We start from the raw sequence: 14394 nt of genomic DNA on the forward strand, positions 1-14394 counted from the left end.
TTGAGTTAGAATTTTGTTCTACATTTTTCTCAAGCTATGTCCAGGACCCTCTGTTGAGATCCCTGTCAGAGCAGTCAGTGGTGGTAGCCAGGCACCATCTAGTTGTTCTGCACTCAGTCTGGTGGAGGCCGTGGTAGATTTGGACTAATCTTTCCCTTGTGTCTTCAGTTTCCCTCATTCTTCCTTGCTCCTGAAGGGGTGAGACTAGTGGAGTATCCTAGATGGCCACTCACAGGATTTTAAGAGCCCAAACACTACTCACCAAAGTAGAATGTAGAACATATTCTTTATAAGCTATGTTATGCAAATTGAGCTAGATATTCTTTGAGATCATGGATCCCCACAGTCCTCAGCACAGCAATTCGGTCCCTCAGGGAGTTTGGATGTGTCTGTGGAGCCAGCATAACCTTGCCATGCACAGGTTGTGCTGGCTTCCCCAGTAATGTGTACTGCCTTACCCTTCACCAAAGTTTCCACTTGTCTATTAAGTGTTTTTCCATTGTAAGCATCAAAGATTGTTTCTTTTTGTATGTAAACCTTTTCATGAATTTTTACAGTAGTGGTCCCATACAATATTTGTCCTTTTGTGATTGACTTATTTCACTCAGCATGATGCCCTCCAGATTCATCCATGTTTATGAGCTTCTTCACAGATTCGTGGTTGTTCTTTATCGGTGCATAATACTCTACCGTGTGTATGTACCACAGTTTGTTTACCCATTGATCTGTTGATGGGCATTTAGGTTGTTTCCATCTTTTTGCTATAGTGAACAATGTTGCAAAGAACATGAGTATGCGTATGTCTGTCCATGTGATGACTCTTATTTCTCCAGGATATATTCCTAGGAGTGGGATTGCTGGATCATATGGTATTTCTATTTCTAGTTTTCTAAGGAAGTGTCATACCGTTTTCCAAAAAAGTTGCATCATTTTGCATTTCCACCAGCCGTGCATAAGAGTTCCAATCTCCCCACAGCCTCTCCAACATTTGTTATTTCCTGTTTTATTGATTCGTGCCAGTATTGCTGGGGTGAGATGGTATCTCATCGTGGTTTTGATTTGCATTTCTCTAATGGCTAGTGATCACGAGCATTTCCTCCTGTGTCTGTTGGCCGCTTGAATGTCTTCTTTGGTGTAGTGTCTGTTCATTTCCTTTGCCCATTTTTAAGTTGGATTATTTGTTTTTTTGTTGTAAGGGTGTTGGATTTTCTTGTAGATTTTAGAAATTAGACCTTTGTCTGATTTGCAATAGCCAACATTTTTTTCCTGGTCTGTAGGTTCTGTTTTTACTCTTTTGGTAAAGTCTTTGGATGAACATAAGTGTTAAATTTTTAGAAGATCCCAGTTATCTAGCTTATCTTCTGGAGCTTCTGTGCTGTTAGTTGTGGTTTGTATCCTGTTAATGTCCTGTATTAGGGCCTCTAGGGTTGATCCTATTTTTTCTTCTATGAACTTCATAGTTTTTGGCTTTATGTTTAGGTCCTTGACCCATTTGAGTTAGTTTTTGTATAGTGTGTGAGGTATGGGCCCTGTTTCATTGTTTTACAGATGGACATCCAGTTTTTCCTGCACCATTTGTTGAAAAGACTGCCTTTTCCCCATTTGACAGACTTTGGACCTTGTTGAAGATCAGGTGACCATAGGTGGATGGATTTACACCTGGGTTCTCAATTCTGTTCCATTAGTAAATGTATCTGCTATTGTACCAGCACCAGGCTGTTTTGACTATAGTAGCTGTATAGTAGGTTCTGAGGTCAGGTAATGTGAGTTGTCCTACTTTATTCGTCTTCTTCAGTAGTGCTTCACTTATCTAGGCTTTCTTCCCTTTCCATATAAAGTTAATGATAAGTTTTTCCATCTCTTTAAAGAACATTGTTGGTATTTGGATCAGGATTGTATTGTATGTGTAAATCTCTTTGGGTAGAACTGTCATTTTCACAATGTTGAATCTACCTATCCACCAGCATGGTATGTTTTCCCAGTTATGTAGATCTCTTTTGGTTTCTTGCAGTAGTGTTTTGTAGTTTTCTTTGTATAGGTCTTTTACATCCTTGGTTAAATTTATTCACAAGTATTCTATTTTTTTAGGGGATAATATAATGATATTGTTTTCCTGATTTCCTTTTCATCATTCTCTTTATTGGCATATAGGAATCCAACTGATTTTTGTATGTTTGTCTTGCATCCTGCTACTCTTCTGATTCTTTCTATTAGTTCCAGTAATTTTCTTGTGGAGCGTTTTTGTTTTCTATGTGTAATATATCGCCTGCAATTATGGAGAGTTTAACTTCTTCATTACCAATTTGGATGTCTTTTACTTCTGTTTCTTGCCTTATTGCTCTAGCTAGGACTTCCAACACAATGTTAAATAGGGGTGGTGATAAAGGATATCCTTGTCTTGTTTGTGTTCTCAAGGGGACTGTTTTCAGCCTCTCTCCATTAAGAATGTTGTTGGCCATTTGTTTTGCATAGATGCCCTTTATTATGTTGAGAAATTTCCACTCTATACTTATTTTATTGAGAGTTTTTATCATGAATGCGTGTTGGACTTTGTCGAATGCCTTTTCTGTGTCATTGAGATGATTGTGTGATTTCTTTCTTTTTCTTTATGTGGTAGATTATGTTGATTGATTTTCTAATGTTGAACCATCCTTGCATGCCTGGTATGAATCCTCCTTGATTGTGGTGTATTTTTTTTTTTTTTTTGATGTGATGCTGAATTCTATTGTCTAGAATTTTGTTAAGTATTTTGGCATCTATGTTCCTAAGAGATATTGGTCTGTAATTTTCTGTTTTTGTAGTGTCTTTGCCTGGTTTGGTATCAGGGTTGTTGTCATGGGTTGAATTATGTCCCCCCAAAGATGTGTGTATCAACTTAGTTAGGCCATGATTCCCAGTATTGTGTGGTTGTCCTCTATTCTGTGATTGTAAATTTATGTTGCAAGGATTAGGGTGGGATTGTAACAGCAGCCTTAGTCAGGTCACCTCTCTGATCCAAGGTAATGGGAGTTTCCCTGGGGTGTGGCCTGCACCACCTTTTATCTCTCAAGGGGTATAAAGGAAGGGGAAGCAAGCAGAGAGTCGGGGACCTCATACCACCAAGAAAGCAGTGCTGGAAGCAGAGTGTGTCTTTTTGACCCCCCGGTCCCTGCACCTGAAAAGATCCTTAATCAGGGGAAGATTGAGGACAAGCACCTTCCTCCAGAGCCAACAGAGAGAGAAAGGCTTTCCCTGGAGCCAACACATTGAATTTGGACTTGTAACCTACTAGACTGTGAGAAAATAAATTTCTGTTTGTTAAAGCCATCCACTTGTGGTATTTCTGTTGTAGCAGTACTAGATGACTAAGACAGTTATGCTGGCTTCATAGAATGAATTCAAGAAGTATCACTTCCTTTTCTATGTTCTGAAATAGTTTTAGTAGTATTGGTGTAAGCTCTTCACTGAATATTTGGTAGAATTCTCCAGTAAAGCCATCTGGGCCAGGTCTTTTGTTGTTGTTGTTGTTGTTGTTGTTGGGAGTTTTTTTGATTACCTTTTCAATCTCTTCTCTTGTTATGGGTCTGTTCAGATTTTCAACATCATTTTGTGTTAGCTTGGATAGGTAGTGTGTTTCTAGAAATTTGTCCATTTCCCCTAGGTTTTCAAATTTGTTGGAGTATAGTTTTTTGTAATACTCTGTTATGATCCTTTTTATTTCAGTTGGGTCTGTTGTTATGTCCCCCATTTCATTCCTCATTTGGGTTATTTGTTTTCTCTTTTGTCAATATGGCCAGTGGTTTGTTGACTTTGTTGATCCTTTGAAAGAACCACTTTTGGTTTTGCTGATTCTTTCTATTGTTTTCTGTTTTCTATTTCATTTATTTCTGCTCTGATCTTTATTATTTCCTTTCTTCTGGTGCCTGTGGGCTTCTCTTGCTGTTCTCTTTCTATTTGTTTACGTTGTGTAGCTAATGTTTTATTTTGCCCCTTCTTTTTTGATCTGTGCATCTATTGCTATAAATTGGCCTCTGAGGACTGCCTTTTCTGTGTCCCAGATGTTTTGGTATGATGTGTTTTCATTCTAGTTTGATTCTAGGAGTTTTTTTGATTCCATCTCTGATTTCTTCTATTACCCACTGGTTTTTAAGCAGGGTGGTATTCAGTTTCCATGTAATTGATTTTTTTTCCTTAGTCATCCTGTTGTTAATTTCTACTTTGATGGCATTGTGGTCAGAGCAGATACTTTGTATTATCTCAATGTTTTCAATTTTGTTGAGGGTTGCTCTGTGGCTTAAGATGTGGTGTATTCTGGAGAACATTCCATGTGCGTTGGAAAAGAATGTGTACCTTGCAACTGTTGGGTGGAGTGTTCTATATATGTCTATGATGCCAAGTTGGCTGATTGTGCTCTTTAGCTCTTCTGTAGCTTTATTGACTTTCTTTCTAGATGTTCTGTCGTTTACTCAGAGCGGCATATTGAAGTCTCCTACTATTATTGTGGAACTGTCAATTTCTTTTTTCAGTGCTGTTAGGATTTGTTTTATGTATTTTGGAGCCCTGTCATTGAGTGTGAGATTTTTATTATGGTTAAGTCTTCCTGATGGATTGTCCCTTTAATCATTATATAGTGTCCCTCTTTGTCTTTTATGGTGAATTATGCTTTAAAGTCTATCTTATCTGAGATTAGTATTGCCACTCCTGCTCTTTTTTGGTAGTTATTTGCTTGATATATTTTTTTCCATTCTTTGATTTTTAATAAATTTGCATCTTTGTTTCTAAGGTGTGTCTTTTGTAGACAACATATTGATGGATCCTGTTTTCTTTTTTTAAATCCATTCTGTCACTCTGTGTCTCTTTATTGGTGCATTTTGGCCATTTACATTCAGTGTAATTATTGATAGGTGTGAGTTTATTGCTGTCAGTTTGTATTTTTTTTTTTTTGTGGTACTAATGTTTTCTTTGTTCATCTTACTCTCCTGTGCTGAGTTCCTTTTGTTTGTGAATTTGTTTTTGTAGATTTTGTTTTTATCAAGACTTTATGTTTTTCTTCTTTATTTAAATTAGTATGTTTGTTCACTTTCCTTGTGCTTACTTTTAAATTTACCTTTATTTTCCTAGATTTGAACCAGTCTATTACTCATTATCGCCTTGCCTTCCTTTCCATTAGGAAGTTCTGTCGCTTCACCGTTTATTCTTCCTTTTTTTGTTCTGACGTTGTTGTCATTTAGAGATTAACCTCTCTGGTTCCCTGTTGAAATTCTTTTGGTTTTGGATAGTCCTTGAGAGTTCATTTCCTATGTTGATATCTGGCTGGTATAATCTTGCATCCTAGATTCAGGCTGTCATCTGATGTTGTTTGTTCTCAGGCTGAAGGACTCCCTTTAGTAATTCTTGTAGGTTCAGTTTGATTTTTACATATTCCCTTAATTTCTGTTTATCTGGAAATGTCCTAATTTCACCACCATATTTGCACGACACTTTTGCAAGATATATTATTTGTGGCTGGCAATGTTTTCCTTTCAAGGTTTTATACATATCATCCCATTGCCTTCTTGCCTATATGGTTTCTGCTGAATAATCAGAGTTTAGTCTCATTGTAGTGGTTAAATGCTATGGCTGCTAACCAAAAAGTCAGCAGTTCAAATCCACCAGGCGTTCCTTGGAAACTCTATAAGGCATTCTACTGTGTACCATAGGGTCACTATGAGTCAGAATGGACTTGACAGCAATGGGTTTGGGTTTTTTGCTGTTGTTTTTGTTTGTTTGTTTTTAGTTTTATTGTTTCTCCTCTGTACGTGACTTTTTGTTTTTCTCAAGTTGCTCGCAGGATTTTTTGTCTTTTGTTTTAGCTAGTGTGATTATGATATGCCTTGGTGTTTTTCTTTTGGGGTTTATCATATATAGGTTCGTTGAGCTTCTTGGATGGTCAGCTTTTCATCATTCATGATATTAGGGAAATTTTCTGTCAGCAATTCTTCAATGATCCTCTTTGTGTTTTCTGCTTTCTCTCCCTATTCTGGAACTCTGATCGCTAGGAAGTTTTTGCTTTTGATTGTATCCCACATAATTCTCAGGGTTTCTTCATCTTTGTTCATTCTTTTCTTGATTTCTCCTCAAAGTTGGATCTAAGTGTTTGTCATCAATTTCACTGATCCTGTCTTCCATCATTTCAAACCTGCTCCTCAGTCATTCTATGGCACTGTCCATTTCTGTAATCATGTTGTTTATTTTTTGGATTTCTAATTTTTTTTTTGGTATGATTTCTAGTTGTGAGATTGTTTTGTCATTTTGTTCCTGTATTATTTTCCTGAATTCTTCCATTTTTTGTCAGTATTTTCCATGAATTTGCCTGCCTTTTCCATAAATTTGTCTATTTTTTCCTCATTTTTTTCTGCTTTTTGCTTCAACTCTTGGATAGCTCAGAATACTAGAGATTTGAATTCCCTGTCAGGTAGTTCTAGTGCCTCTGTTTCTACTGGAAAGTCATCTAGTTTTTATTTAGGATGCCTACTGGAACCATCCTGCCTTTTTTTTTTTTTTTCTTTGTGTTTTTCTAATGTCTGCTGTCTTCGGGACATTCAGTAGTTATTTTCTTCATTTCTTGATAGTAGATTTGTTTCATCCTGTTTTGTTTGTTTGTTTATGTCTGAGCAGAAGGGCTGTGTGTTCTTTGTTGTTTGCTCATCTGTAGTCGTGATACTTTTCACTTCCTTGGCCAATGGGCAGGGCCAGTCACTCAGCTATTGGTGCAGCAGGGCAGGTCCAGCTAAAGGGGAGGGGCTGGGATGTTTTGTTTGTGATATGTACTAGGGCCAACAGGGCAGACCAAGAAACAGCACTGGGCAGGTTCTGGTAGGCTGTCCCTGCACTGCTCAGTGGTGTTATGTTCAACACATGGTACAGGTAGGCAGGAAAGAGAGGGGAGTTTGTGATGTATGGAACTAGTATTGATATGGTAAAGAGGAGGAGAAACAGGAGCCAAAAAGGAAAACAAAACAAAAGAAAAAGGAGTGCAAATGGAGATTACTATTGAAGTGATGAGAACCTTAGAAATGGAGAGAAGCAAAGAGGAAAAAAAAATAACTAGATAGAAATTTGGGAAAGAAAGAGAAACAAGTAGAAAAGAAAGCCCCCAGGGGTCCCACCAGTGTGGCCGTGAAGACCAGGGAAGTCTCCCAGCTTGTGCAGTATAGCCTGGCTAAATGGGGTGTAGGTATCACACAGCTCCAGATATTCAGAAGACTGGAAAAGAAGGTAAGATTAGATAGTCAACAACTGTGAAAGAAGAAAGACAGAAAGGGAAAAAGGGAGAAGGAAAAAAGAAAAAGAAAGAAAGAAAAACAAAATAAATTCCCCAGGGATCCCACGCACGTGGCTGTGCAGATTGGGGGAGAGGCTCCTATGCTGTGCAGTGTAGCCTGGTTAGAAGGGGCTCCCAAGTGCAAAAAGAGAAGGAAAACAAACAAAATGCAACAGAAAAAAAAAAAAAAAAGCAAGGAAAAAAAAATCTCTAGGAATCCAACAAGCATGGTGTCACAGGCTCAGGGAGTGAATTCCAGCTGAGGAGGGCTTCACAGCATTTCGAAAAGAACCAAAGAAAGACGGCACACATAACAAGATGTTTTAGAGAAGGGAAGGGGAGGTGGCGGGAGGCAAGGAAGAAACCAAGAGACGGAAAGAAGCTACACCAGCTCAAGGACCTGGCCTGTTTGGACAGGGCAAATTCAAGCAGCCCATGGTAGAAGAAGCAGTTGCCTCCTGGTGAAGAAAATGCAGCTGGCAGGGAGCAGATGAGGCTGAAGAGGGAGGGGAAGAAGAATGGGAGTTAGGAAAGTGTATATTGCTCGTTACTGGGTGCTCTGACTCCTGCTGGGAACTTTGTACAGCTGCTTTCATGTACACCCTCTCTGCCAGTCTGTGATGTGGGTGGGCTGAATCCAAGTGGCATGGGTGCTTCACTTCCCAGCAGGCTGAGCCACTGCAGCCAACCAGGGATCTCGGAGGTAGAGCAGCAGGAAGAAGACGGGGGTGGTGGGGGTGGGAAAGTGTGTATTGCTAGTTATCAGGTGCTCTGCCTCCTGCTGGGAGCTCCATGAAGCTGCTTCCTGTACTCCCTGTCAGCTGATCTCTGACAGGAGTGCAAGATGGGGAACCCCTGTTCCATTAGCTGATAATGAACCTCAGCAAGTACCTCTCCTGGCTCTCAATCCTCTGTCAGTTTCTTATTCCATTGGGTGTTTGGCTAAGTTCTTTATCCCTTTGATTGACACTTCGGGTTCCAGGAACAATTTTTGTCTCTGTTTCACTTAGTTTTTTGGGTCTTTGCTGTGGAGGGGCACGTGGTGCTTCTGCCTATGGCACCATGTTGGCTGGAAGTCCCATGGAATAAATCATTTTCAAGGTTTTTCTTTCTTCTCATCTTTGTTTGGTCTCCTATAGGTGATTTTTTAAAGGAGCACCATCCTTATGGGTGATATTCTTTATATTTTTGAACCAATCTGTTATTTAGCTAATAGTTGACCTCAGGGTCTAGTTTCAAGGACTCTGTTGTTCATCCAGTGCCCGTGCAGCCTTTCCCTGACCACTAGCCACCCAGAGCTGGGTCTACACCCATCAACTCTGTGCTGCCAGCCCCTGCTGTCTCACTGGCCCTGTGATTTTGTTCATTTTCTATAATGGCTCACAAAATCCATGGAGATTCTTACCTACACTTACAGTTATCCATTTAGTAAAACCAGAAAGGATACAAGTGAAGAGACACATCAGGCAAAGTCTAGGAGTGATCCTGGCAAGAGGGATCATTTTTTGCAGGGACATGCCACTCTGTCTCCTATGCATGGATAATCTAACCAATCCAGGAAGCCCCAAGGTATGTACTCCAACATCCCGGGTCCCCTAATCATTGGGACCTCAGTGAATATACATGACTGGGGCCTTAATGCAGTTATGATCAATCCAATCAATGAATATGCATGACTGCATTAAGCCCCATTCCTACATTCCTGATGTTAGTTTGCCAGATGTGAGGCCTCTGCAGTTCCTAATTGCCTGTCTATTTTAGAAAACAAAGGTATCTTGATTTGTCAGGTCATTTGCAGGAACCAAAGTCAGTGAGATTAGTTTTCTGGATTTGGAAATCCTCTTATGAGACAACACAGTCAATTGGTATATTATAGTTCATAAAGTGTACGTTCTACATCCCAATGTGGTGAGTAGTGTCTGGGGTCTTAAAACCCTGTGAACAGCCATCTGAAATACATCTTTTAGTCTCTACTCATTGGGAGTAAAAGAGAAAGAAGGAAACTAAAGACTCAAAGAAGAGATTAGTCTATAGCACTTATTATCTACAGGAACTGAAGCCTCATCTAGCCAGAGTCCAGAAGAAATATATGGTGCCCTGCTACCTCTTTTGGTTATTCTGATCAGAGCCACAACAGAGGCATCATGATAGAATGGGAGAAAAACAGGAGAAAAGGACTTGAATTCTTAAAACGGCCGGACTTACCAGACTGCTTGAGACTAGAGGACTCTTTGAGACTATCACCCTGAGATACTCTTTAAACCTTAAACTAAAATTCTCTCTTCAGGTCACTTTTAGCTAAATAATTGACTGACTCATAACATATAGAGTATCATCTATGAGTTATAAGATCTTTAAAAAATCACCTATGTGAGCTTGAATGGTCAACAATTACTGTGAGGCAAAGTTGAGAAGGTAAGGGGCAGGGAAACTACATTACTGGAAATGGAACAACCAGTACAGAATGAATTAGACCGACCTCACTTCTGTTCCTTCTCTACTCATTCTCAAGGATTTCATTTTTCTTGAATCTACAATCAATGCCCATATAAACAACAGTCAAGAAAACAAAGATATTTGGCCAATCTGCTGCAAAAGATCTCTTTAAAGTGTTAAAAAGCAAAGATGTCACTCTGAGGACTAAGGTGTGCTTGACCCAGCCATGGTATTTTCAGTCACCTCATTTGCATGCACAAGCTGGACAATGAATAAATAAGACCAAAGAAGAATTGATGTCTTTCGATAATGGTGTTGGAGAAGAATATTGAATATACTGTGGGCTGCCAGATGAACAGTCATATTTGTCTTTGAAGAATTATAGCAAGAGTGCAAATTAGAAGAGAGGTTGGTGAGACGTCATCTCATGTACTTTGGACACGTTATCAGGAGGGACCATTTCCTGGAGACTGGCATCATGCTTGGTGAAGTAGAGGGTCTATGAGAAAGAGGAAGTCTCTCAACCAGGCAGATTGACACATTGGCTGCAAAGATGGGCTCAAACATAACAATGATTTTGAGAATGGCACAGGACCAGGCAGTGTTTCCTACCCTTCTACATAGAGACACTCTGAGTTGGAAATGACTCTACGAAACCCAACAATGAAAGCAAGTAGTTGTTGCAATTGGATCAATAAGTTAGATCAATCAAAACCAGTTGCCCTGTGGCATGGGCGAGATACCTAACCTCTTGGAGCTACAGCTATTCACCTGTGTAAAGAATGTGTGGGACAAAGTGCTTGGTTTGGCCCTTTGACTTTAGTTTCTTTCTTTCTTCTTTGTCTTTTTTTAAAAATAATATTTTATTGTCTTTCAAGTGAAAGCTTACACAGCAAATTAGGTTCCTATTTAACAATTCCTACACAAATTATTCCATTATATTGGCTACAATTTTTTTTTTTTTTTAATAATTCTTCCTTTCCATTCTGTCCTTCAGATGGACACCAACGCATGGACTTTCCTGGAACTGAGCTGGAGTCAATGCAAATGAAGGAGAACCAGATCCTGGAAGAAAATTTCAACCCAGTGCAGTAAATAAAGGATGACTTTGCAATTTGAGTGTAACTAGGCCTCTTTCCTGTCCTACCTGTTTTCCTCACGTTTACTAGTGCATCTTCTTTTAAAAACCAGTTGTCCTCTAAGTCAATTGGCATAATAAACTCTCTTAAGATAACATTCTGCATCCCATTTTGGAGAGTGGCAACTGGGGTCTTAAACGCTAGCAAGTGGCCATCTAAGTTGCATCAACTGGTCTCAACCCACCTGGAACAAAGGAGAATGAAGAACACCAAAGACACAAGGTAATTATGAGCCCAAGAGACAGAAAGGGCCGCATGAACCAGAGGCTACAACAGCCTGAGACCAGAAGAACTAGATGGTGTCCAGGTACAACTGATGACTACTCTGACAGGGAACACAACAGAGAAACCCCGAGGGAGCAGGAGAGCAGCGGGCTGCAAACCCCAGATTCTGGTAAAAAGACCAGACTTAATGGTCTGACTGAGACTAGAAGGACCCTGGTGGTCATGGTCCCCAGACCTTCTGTTAGCCCAACACAGGAACCATTCCCAAAGCCAACACTTCAGACAGGGATTGGACTGGACAATGGGATAGAAAATGATACCAGTGAAGAATGAGCTTCTTGAATCAAGTAGACACTTGAGACTATGTTGGCATCTCCTGTCTTGAGGGGAGATGGGAAGGTGGAAGGGACCAGAAGCTGGCCGAATGGACTAAAAAAGAGAGAGGGAAGGGAATGAATGTACTGTCTCATTAGGGGGAGAGCAATTAGGAGTTATAGCAAGTTTTGTATAAATTTTTGTATGAGAGACTGACTTGATTTATAAATTTTCACCTGAAGCACAATAAAAATATTTTTTAAAAACCCATTTGTCCAGTAAATTCTTTCATAATCTAGCCCACCCCTACCTTTCCATTATTATCTTCCTACCATGCCTCAAAGGAACTCTGGTGGCACAGTGGTTAACCCTAAGCTGCTAACCAAAAGGTCAGCACTCCATGGGAAAAAGATGAGGCACTTTGCTTCCATAAAGATTACAGCCTTGGAAGCCCTATGGGACAGTTCTACCTCTGTCTTAAATGGTTCCTTTGAGTCAAAATCGACTTGATAGAAACAGGCATCATACCTCAACCCTACCCATACCCTGTAAATATTTCTGTTAAAATCTTGCTGCCTTAGGGTAAATTTCAACAAGTCTGGGCTTCTTTTCCTTGATCCCCCATCCCTGCCACTCTTTCTGGGCAGTAATCTTTGCTGAAGCAGATGGACAGTGCTGTCTTCTATGGCACCACTGTGTGAGTTCAAACCACAAACATTTAGGTTGGCAGGTGAGCTAAGACCATTTGTAACACCCACTGGAATTCTACTTCCCCACAGTGTGCACAAGAAACACAACTTTGCTGATCTTCATTAAAAGATATCATTACCAAAACAATTAAAGAAAAAAAAAAAAAAAGACAATCAAAAAACCAGTTGCCCATTATGCTGAGTGAAATAAATCAGTCATAAAAGGACACAAATTTTAGGATTCCAACCATAACTATACGGTGAAGAACTTGGCTGCTAACCAAAAGATTGGCATTTTGAATCTAACAGCTGCTCCTTGGAAACCCTATGAGGCACTTTTACTCTGACCAGTAGGGTTGCTATTTGTTGAAATTGACTTGATGGCAACGGGTAGAATAGTTAAAAGTGTAGAGACCAAAGTAAATTAGTGGTTACCAGGTATGGCTGGGAGGGAGGGGAAAAAAAGACAGAATTCTTAGGGGACACTGAGTTTCTGTTAACTGAGATGGAAACATTTGGGAATGGTTCATGGTGATGGCTGAACAACATGATGAACATATTTACTGTCACTCAACTGTCCATTTGAAGACGGTTGAAATGGCCAATATATTTTGACCCACGTAGTTACCAAAAAAAAAAAAAAAACTCTGAAATTACACAAATGATGTCAAAACAATAAAGAAATTAAAAGGAAAACATATAAAAAACAGTTCATACTATACCATTTCATATGTTCTTGGATTCTGTGAGATGAATAAACACGTGAGTGCTGTGCAAAAACATACAATTAGGTATTTCTGATAAGATGAGGAAATTTTGTCTTTATCACTGCAAAGTAGAGCCTGGAGAGGCTGGAATCACAGCTCATGAGAATCAAGGGGCTGACAGTGGGGAAACACATAGAAATTAGTGCATCTATGTTCAGTATCCACCAAGTGGGTTGATAAAAAACAGCTATAAAAACTTGAAATATGGAGGAGAGGATGTAAAAAGATACAAAGGTGCTCACCAGGACGAGGATGGTTTGGGTGGCTCTGGTCTCAGCAGAGGCTCTGGGGGAGACGCTGTTCCTATGAATGTGCTGGACCCGCTGCTTGTGTTTGTAGAGGATGAAAACCATGGAGCTGCTGAACCAGAGCATGAGTCCCAAAGTCACAACATCAGGGAGTGCCAGCCATAATGAGTTTAGTAAGCCGGTGGTTTGGTCAATTCTCACAGAAGAACAGTATCCATAGTCTTTTTTGTTTGTGATGCTTTTATTGCTCCAACTACTAGTCACAGACACAAGAAAATCGGTGTTTAGCAGCATGTGCAGGATCCAGCACGAGAAAATGGAGAAACCCATGTACTTGGGAGCTTTCACTTGAAGCTCTGCCCACCTAGAGTTCCTGGGGCTGATGGTGATGGCCTGGAAGATACTCAAGAGACAGGTGCTGCCAAAGGACACTCCCCTGCCCACTCTGTGAACACATAAAACAAATTTGCATCCAACATCATTGAGGAAATTTTTCCACCCAAAACCTTCCATAGTCTTTGGGATTCCTTTACAGAGAATGGACAAGGAGTTGCCTATAGTCAGGTGCTTGAGAATCAAGTCTGTGGACCGTAACCTGCATTTAGTGAAGTAAAGGATGATATACTGGAGAAGAAGGAAAAAGTTGCCCAGGATACCAACTGTAGTCTGTAATAAGAAAATCATTCCAAACATCAAATCCTTGAAGGACATCCTCTTAGTTCCCAGTGGCTGATATTTGTCTTCAGAGCCAGAAGGTCCTAGATGGGAAGATGAGACATGGATCATATATATCGTGTAAACGGAAATCCACAATTCTCCATCTACCATTGATTCCCAATCAGAAATTTTGCCTTAAAGCTTTTCTTTCAATAAGAGATTTCTAAGTGTTGGTTGTATACCTTTAAGGAGCACTTGGAATGTATGCTATGAAGACCATGTATGTTCTAGCTTCTTTATTCTTCTCCAATCTATGAGGCAACAGCTACTATTACGTTCATTATAAAGAAGAAAACTTATGCACAGAGGAGTTAAGTGACTTGTCTAAATTCGCATGTTGTTTAGGGGCAGAGGAGGGACTTGAACCTGGCTGAGCTGGTTGCAAAGACCATGCATTAACCACCGTACACTACCAACCAAGTGGGAAAAATGGGTTGTTGGTGGAGGCATCTCACCTCTTCTAACTTCAAGAGGCGGAGACTCATCATCAGTATCAGCCCAAGCCTGATTCCTAAGAGACGTAGTTCAGACATACCTTCTCTCTGCAAAGTTTTTACCAATTATGACACACGCTGT

The 14394-nt window shown here is 40.0% G+C and overlaps 1 protein-coding gene across 1 annotated transcript; it reads right to left on the reverse strand.

Annotated features, from left to right (window-relative positions):
- Positions 1-12485: 12485 nt before the first annotated feature.
- On the reverse strand, positions 12486-14114 carry LOC111749534 (vomeronasal type-1 receptor 4-like). The gene has a single exon (XM_023543142.2). It carries the CDS (start codon positions 13927-13929, stop codon positions 12874-12876), a length of 1056 nt encoding a protein of 351 aa, XP_023398910.1. The 5' UTR covers positions 13930-14114; the 3' UTR covers positions 12486-12873.
- Positions 14115-14394: the final 280 nt, after the last annotated feature.

The sequence above is a fragment of the Loxodonta africana genome, chromosome 11 (genome assembly GCF_030014295.1).
Source record: "Loxodonta africana isolate mLoxAfr1 chromosome 11, mLoxAfr1.hap2, whole genome shotgun sequence".
NCBI lineage: Eukaryota > Metazoa > Chordata > Mammalia > Proboscidea > Elephantidae > Loxodonta > Loxodonta africana.